The sequence below is a fragment of the Periplaneta americana genome, chromosome 15, assembly GCF_040183065.1.
Source record: "Periplaneta americana isolate PAMFEO1 chromosome 15, P.americana_PAMFEO1_priV1, whole genome shotgun sequence".
Taxonomy (NCBI): domain Eukaryota; kingdom Metazoa; phylum Arthropoda; class Insecta; order Blattodea; family Blattidae; genus Periplaneta; species Periplaneta americana.
The window spans coordinates 21,403,797-21,412,338 of NC_091131.1; the positions used below are offsets into that span (position 1 = coordinate 21,403,797).

General features: G+C 37.1%; 1 protein-coding gene across 1 annotated transcript in view; it reads right to left on the minus strand.

Moving 5' to 3' along the window:
* Positions 1-4,066, minus strand: part of SREBP (Sterol regulatory element binding protein) — a 45,985-nt gene extending 41,919 nt beyond the window's left edge. The window contains exon 1 of the mRNA XM_069846797.1: positions 3,911-4,066. Within this exon, the coding sequence (XP_069702898.1) occupies positions 3,911-4,028 (118 nt within the window). The 5' untranslated portion in view covers positions 4,029-4,066. The remainder of the gene's footprint in view (positions 1-3,910) is intronic.
* Positions 4,067-8,542: the final 4,476 nt, after the last annotated feature.

Genomic DNA, 8,542 nt, shown 5'->3' on the forward strand with positions numbered 1-8,542 from the left:
AGTAAAGAGTAAATATATCGATTTTTTAGCCATATAGTGGCTGTTGATGCACAGTGTTAGGATTCTCAGTTCTCCCAATTTACGTGACGACTTCTTTGGACTCTGAATTAGAGCTCTGCATTTCATTAAGAATGACTGATCGAGAGTCACGATATAGACGCGCTCGCTCGCTCCGTTCTATACATAGCAGGCTGGCTGCCACGTGTCCTGACTCCGCAGAAAGCAAACACCCAATGAAGTATCACAGTCGACAATCAGTCATCTCGATTGTTTAAAGGGTATTATAAACTGAAAACTGTCTTCGATCGGTGTTCTTACAGTATGCGCTATGGAAATGTTAAACTGCCTAATTAGTGTACTTAGTAGGTATACAGGCTGTTACAATAAAATATTTAAATAGTAGCCTAATAATTAATTAATAAGTCGATAAAATAAAATAAAAGTTTAACAAACTAGGCCTATGTTGTCTATAAGAATAAAACTATAAAGTATAAGCAGTACTAAAAAAAGGATAAAAATTACATTAGTCTTTACCCTCTAGTTGAGTGGAACACTTAACTTATATTTTGTAGCAGTGTTGTATTCGTAATGGCAAAGGACAAAACTAAATACATTAAGTACTGTACAGAAGGTAGACAAACTTGAAATATTGTCATAATAAAGACCAATACAAACGTAAGTGCACATATTTACAATTATTATTATTATTTTTTTTTTGTAATCTGCGTGGTTTGCACAAGTACCTCCCACCTCCGGTCATATAGTGTATTACTTACTGAACAGATAACTGTCGTGGGAGTTAATGACTATGGCTGGAGGTTTCAAACCCCAAACATTGCTTTTAGGTTAGACATAGCTGGTATGCTGTTCTGACAACACACACAAACAGAATCATATTGGAATGAGGTGAGATTCTTATTGGCTCAAAGTCCACATGGTTGCGTTACCCGACATTCTTCACAATGCTCTGAATGATGTTTCGGCACAGTACTCTTAAGGGGTTAGGTATAGCTTACAGCAGTAAAATTTTGAAAATATTCAACATTTTTTTCCTCCATTACTGTATCTTGTACAATAATGAAAATTAATATGTGTAAAACACTGTCCTGCTACACGAAAAAAATATATATATATATATATATATATATATATATATATATATATATATATATATATATTTACGATTTAAAAACAAATGCCGGGTAATATTTTGGCGAATCCTCGGACCTCACCTCATCTCATTACATCTCGCCAAAATATTGTAAAAAATTGTAGAAAATTACTAAATTGTAAAACTGTAAACATTTGTAAAAATTGTAAAATTTTTACTTGTTCCACATCTTAAAGCTTCAGTGCTCATGTAAGATCTATGGAATAAAATAAATGAATGAATGAATTATTATCCCCCCCCCCCAAAATTCAGTTCACTGTGTAATGATGAAGAGTTTCCCACATAACTCAAAAACTATCCCAACATTCTGTGATGAAATTTCTTGTGTGTATTAATGTATGTCGTATCTACAATATGATGCAAGATCACTTCTCTATCTTTGATGGATTGTCTGATAAAAAATAAATTCATTTCATAAAATGGTCAAATTTCTTCTAACACAAAATAAAAAAAAAATATATTATTTATTAATGAATGTAGTTGAAACAGTATGATATTGTAAACATGAGTTTCAGCAATAAAATGAAAGAGAGAGAACATGAAAAAGTTAACAAGTTTATGAGTTATGAGGGAAATGCTTCTTCACTGCACAGTGAACTGCTACCATTTTGAATTTTGAAAAAAAAAAAATATATATATATATATATAGAGGTATATATAATTTTTTTAAATCGTAAAAATATTTTCATATAGCAGAAGGACAGTGTTTTACACATCCCTACTATTTTTCATTACTGTACAAGATACAATAATGGAGGGAAAAAATGTTGAATATTTCCAAAAATTTTACTGCTGTAAGCTGTACCTAACCCCTTAAGGCAGAAAGGCGTTACTACCAACTAACACTAAATGCCGTCTCAACAGTTTCTGCTAACTCATCAAGAATTAATTATTTCTAAATTCTAACAAAATTATACTCACTTCGAATATTGCTGGGTTAATGAAATTAGAGAATTGGGGGGGGGGGGGGAAGGAAAAAGAAAAATTCAACTTATATCATGAATTTCCTGTAAATAACGCTTACATTACCATTTTCACAAAGTTCTATAAGAATTCAATGGCTTTCCTAACCTGGGTAGTAGGCCAACCTCATCCCAGGAGGAGTTTTCTTTTTTCGGGACAGGGGGGTGAAAATCTTATGGGAACGGTAAAAGGATGCTTAGATTTCCTTATGGATGTTACAATGGTAACTTTATGCTAACAATATAGACAACAAAATATTTAACAAACTGGTCTTAAATTTATTTTAATACTTTACAGTACCTACGTTTAATTAGACTTATTTTTATACACATTAAATATCTTTTAATTTAATTCATAAGAATTGTAAGCTAAGCTACTAAAACGTGCAGTTATTTAGTAATCATTTCTTATTTCAAACAAGGTACAGACCTATTATCAATCTGGCAACTTAGCATTTCAGCGATATGTGAGAAGGTAAGTTGATCAGAAGTATGGGCAAATTTAGTATTTTTTATATTCTTGTATTGTACTTCGTTTATATTAATAAGCCCATAAAATAATGTAATATAACATCCTTTTAAGGTTATTATCGCCGATTTCAGCATGTTTATTACATGGAGAAGGACAACTTCCAATTCTCACAAGTGGGCATTAGGCTAAAAATATTGGAAACACTGATCTACATCAAGTATCAGTATAATCTAGATTCGACACTGACGTACCACTACTCATTTTGGTATTATCCATAAAGAACCACTGAGTCATAAGTTATGTCTGTTTTGTACATACCTTATTCGTGTTTACTATCTCAGATTTACGACGTGTTTTTGTCAGAGACTGGGGTGTAAATTTCTTCGGTTTTAATGGTGATTTTCCATACACTGGACACTTCAGTCCTTCACAAATTCCGTAGTTTATCTGGTGTTATAATATTAATTAAATGCATTTGTAGAGATTATTTATATGATAGCTGTCATCAGTGGATTAAGTTAATGTATGTGGCAAATAATATTATTTTATATAAGCGCGTAGAAACTAGCGCACAGGTAGTTCTATTTATTAAATCAATAAATTAATGATTTAACTTATACATTCAAATTTTACCTTTCACAGATTCATTTTGTTCCACTAATTTAACCACAATGGAAGTAGCCTACAATCACTTGTCCCTGTGCATTTCATTGTTTTCATTAAGAGCTAGTGAGAGTTTGAGAGCGATAGTCATAAGAGCGTACCTCCTCCCCAAAATACATACAGAATTACATTCCGAATTAGGCTGAGACAAACCTGACAAAATTTCAGGTGGTTGTTTTAGGAAGTGGCCTTCATTGTCATAGCTTAGCCATTACACACAAAAAAAAATTCACAACCAGAGCAGTTGGTACAGAATCATTGAATCTAAAAAAACAAAAATACTAAAACTCATTAGTATTATGCAATTTAAAATCTTCTAACCCGGTTATTCGTGCATAATAGGTTCAAAATCTGAATTGAGAGAGCTTCGAAACATTATTTTGACATTACATCAACCGATAGGTTATGAAATCCAACAAAAAAAATATGTGCCCCAGATAATATGTTACGGATTATCAATGAACAATGTACTTAACACCCCAATATTATTTTCACAAAAAATAATACGAATACATATGCATGTTTACATAAATTGCTACACATATAGGTCTGCATTATAAGCAGACGATCCATAAGAGTGGGCGTACGCCAAAATAAATTTACTAATACTACACAAATATGACTAAAAAATCTCTTACATACCATCCAAACCACTAAGTTCACTGATATTAAATCCATCTCCCGCTGTAAAATTACTCGCGCTGTCAAAATCCGACATTTCTTGCTGTTGGTTTATTGACCACCCTCCTGGGTCCGCCATGATAATTCGTAACTGATCACCATACGCACAAGGAACCAATGAAATGCAAGTATAACATCGGATGATTTTACGTCACAACAAACCTGTGGAGTGTTTGAAAAAGTAAAGATACTACACTCCAAAATGAACACTTCCGTGTATATCCCAACATAGTACTAAATTTGGTCACCAGATGCCACATTGTTAAAAAGTAATCTCACTAGATGGCGTAAAGTTATATCAGAGAACATAAATATCGAGATGGGTGTAACCGCCCACTGATGGAACAATTTTTTTCGAAGAAAGGAAAATATGAAATACTTTTATTTCACTCATAGTTTTTGCCTAAGTAAAGGTCTTTCACTCCATACCCAACATTCTGTGCAAGATTAATCCACTCTCTATCATCATATCCCATTTCCCTCAAATCCATTTTAATATTATCCTCCCATTTACGTCTCGGCATCCCCAAAGGTCTTTTTCTATTCGGTCTCCCAACTAACACTCTATATGCATTTCTGAATTCACCCATACGTGCTACATACCCTGCCCATCTTATTGTATGGATTCGTAACAAGCTGTTTTTTGCGGTGATGAGTTGTTAGCCCTTCGCCCAACCCCCAAGCTGGAGGACCATCCCTTACCAGCTGTCCACGACTGCTTATTCAATATATTCGCAACTATCCTCCATATCAGGAGGCTGGGTACTTGGTTCTAATGAAGTGCACTGATAGCAATTTAAAACATGGGGGCATGAGATACTCTGCCTGCCATAAAAATTCACTTCAATTAAATCCCCAAGGTATATATATAATCTCAGGAGGCCGTCTCCTCTATCCGCAACCTGAGGACGCGCCATGCCGTGGTGATAGGGACCCACAATACACGGCAAACATTCTAACTTTCCTATTTTCCACTTTCTCATCTCTGCATACAATCCATACCTACTACATAATTATATCGTAGCTATCTAAAGTACGGTAGCCTATCTGAATCATCTTATATCTTCTGCTCCGAACTTTTCTTCCGTTTATCATACCTTCCATTCCAATTCATCCTTCAGTAGGCAATTTCTTTTTGGTCAGTGACCTAACCAATTTAAATTTCTCTTCCTGATGATTGAGCATTATTCTTTCTTCGCCCATTTTTTCTATTTCTTATTCTGTCTGTCCATTTCACACGTTCTATTCTTCTTTATATCCACATTTCAAACACTTCTAGTCGTTTCTCTTCACTTCGTCGTAGTGTCCATGTTTCTGCCGCCACACACCACACAAAGCACTTCATTATTCTCTTAAGCCCTTTCTGCAGAAGTCCGCAAAAGATGCGCCTTTTTCTGTTAAAAGCTTCATTTGCCATTGCTATCCTCTCCTGTATACGATCCTGGTCACAGATATTAATATTTCGGAATATGTATTGTGACAGCGACGTGAGATTCGAACTCACGACCAGCGTCCCGCAAGAGAGAAGATCGCGCGGAGCACTTTGGGACGGCGCGCGGCGAGAGAGTGGAGAGGGAGTTTGCGCGCGCATCTTCTGCTTGCCTAGAGAGGCCGAGAAATCCGTCGAAGTGGAAGACTCGCGAATTCGAACTTTCGAGGCTACGTCGCTTATAAATTACGGTCGCGAAGGAACGACAGCAGTTTTTCAGTTGATTAGTCAGCCAGTCAGTGAGAAAGCCAGAGCAAGCAAGCCAGTCTTGTGTACCGGAGTTCGACTCGAGTGTGCGTCCGCAACTGCGTCAGCATCCGAAGGCCTGAGTTCGAGTGCAGTGGACCGCAGTTGGAGGGACCTGAGTTCGAGTACAGTGAACTGTCTCTGAAGGTCTGTGGTTCGAGATACTGTGAACTCGAGTGACTGAGATAGAAGAACTGTGAACTGAGAACTGATAGTTCTGATTTGTAAATAGTGCTTTGTAAATATTAGTTAAGATTAACAGTTCATTGTTGTTCGTAATAGTCCAAGTAAATTGTCATTGCCGTCAGTGGAGTGCTATCACGAATCCTGTGTTGAGTGAAAAACCTATTGTTGACGAGAGCGTTTAAAGTGAATTGTAGAAAGGAATTATTGTTGTTACGAATAAATTACATTGTTGTTACGAATAAAATTCACAGTATTATATGTCTTTCTCGTGGTAAATTTAACTGTACCTGGTTAACATGTTTCGGCCTGCTATTGGCCTTCTTCAGAATTGGTTATTGCTGGTCTTGGCGCCTTTTGTTTTGTTTCCTGTGGGGGTGTGTTTGTGTAGTGTAATGTGGAGTCAAAAAGTGTGTGTTCTGAAATTGAGTTGTGTGTTGAGAATTTCATTTGGATGTGTTTTTTGTGTGTCTGTATATTTCATATTGTTCTAGTGTGTTGAGTTTCTGGCTTTTTGGTTGGATGTGCAGTATTTCCATGTTTGTGTTGATGTCTCTGTAGGTGTGCTTAGCATTTGTGACGTGTTCTGCATATGTGGAAGTGTTTTGCAATTTTTTAATGGCTGTTATGTGTTATTTGTAACGTGTTTGAAATGATCTGCCTGTCTGTCCTATGTAGAAGTTGTTGCAGGTGTTACATTTGAGTTTGTATACGCCTGTGTGGTTGTACTTGTTTGTTTGTGTGTTGAGAAGTTTTTGTAGAGTATTACTTGTTCTGTATGCAATGTTGTAATTTAGTTTCTTGAATGAAGTTGCAATCTTGTGTGTGTTTTTTGTTTTCGTATGTAAAGCCTGGTTCAGACTGTGGGTGTTTCTGTGATGGATTCCAAGGTGGCTCCGCGGATGGGTAGCCTCAGAGCCTTCTTTAGTTACAGAAGGCTCTGGTAGCCTGCGTGCTGACTGGCTGGCTCCCGTGTTGCCTACGGTGATGGTAGTTGTTCATCCTTCATGAAAAGAGTACTAGGAGTAGGAAGAACAACTCTCTCGAGACTAACATACGAACTAATGAAGGAACGCTTCTTCATTGAAGATATTAGAACACAACTCTGCATGCCGAACACCCCAGCATACGAGAAAGCCCTGGAAGTACTCAGAGGAAAGAAGAACGCCATCTGGAGCGAGTTCTACATAACAGACGCCATGATAACCAGAGACTGGGCAAACACAAACTACGAACTGAGACACATAGTGACCCGTTACTCAGTACATGGTTTTCACCATAAGATCTGTACCACCAAGAGATACCACGAACCCAACGACGAATGTGTATGTGCACTGTGTCAGAAGCCATGTGGACGATATCACGTTGAAAACTGCCGAGAAAGGAAAACCTCGCTCACAAACTTCTGCAAAGACTAACCTACAAGTCCTATGCACATTGTGCGCATTTCATTTCATTCATTCATTCATGGTAGTTGTTCCCACGGAGCTGGCTCTTTTCACAGTTCAAATTGGAAAATCATCTGCTGCTTCATCTGTTGCCAACACTCATGGTCAAAAAGAAATTAAACCGTGAGTGAAAAACAACCAAAGTCCTACATTAACAGTAGTAAATGTCGTAATAAAATAATTAAGCCATAAGTGCAAAACAGCTAAAGTCCGATATTTAATTGTTTCTTAGAAACTAAAGAATATAGAAAAAAAACAGGTTTAGTTGGAAAACAACGAACATGGCGACATGGTTTCAGTGGTGATATTATATGATCATCTTTGGTTTCCAGCCTGCAAACCATCACGAAAAATAGCAAGGAACCTACCCTCGAAATCCTGCAAGCTAGCCATCCACGGAGCCACCAGAGCGCATTACTTCCGGTGAGTGACCACGCAGCCACCTTGGAATCCATCACCGTCTGAACCGGGCTTTAGTGTGATATATTTTTTGTGCTCTTGTGTTTGTGTTGTATTCTTATGTTTTGTCTTTCGTATTATGTTATCTATTATGTTGGGGTTGTATCAGTTTTCTTGTGCTATGTATTTGATTGTGTTTAGCACTTCTTTGTAATCATGTTGGTTCATTGGTATATTGAGCAGTCTGTGTGATAACTTTCCAACAGGGGGGAAATCCCCTCCCCATCCTCCCCTTTAATTCGCACCCTGCAGGTCACGGCTCACTGAAAATAGGAAGTCAAAAGCTATTCCAGGAATGGAAGCCATATGGAAGCATTACTCCTTTGTAACACCAGAATAGCGTCTCCTGCAATTCACCCCCTCTAGTTTCTCTGTCTGGCTTGAGACACCAGCTGAGGTGGAGAACTACTACTGCTGCTGCTGCTACTTGAACACACTCGTGTAGGTCACTCGTGTAGGTCGTCCAGATACAAGTTGGAAGGAACAGTTTAAGGAATGGCGTCGAAGCTGAAATAGATCAATGGATAGGCTACATATTCTAATGATGATTGTTAACTATATATTATTTTTAATCTTTAACATATACATTGCTACACTGGCCTAACATTATAAAGTTGACAATTCAAGAACCTCCATTGGTCATAATTTAAGATATAGTGTTCCGCAAGAGTTCTTGGCCCTTAGATTTACTGTATGGGTATGCTTCAGTCTGCAAGCCAATGGATTAAAAATGTACTCTTTTATACAAATACATACTATAAATATCGT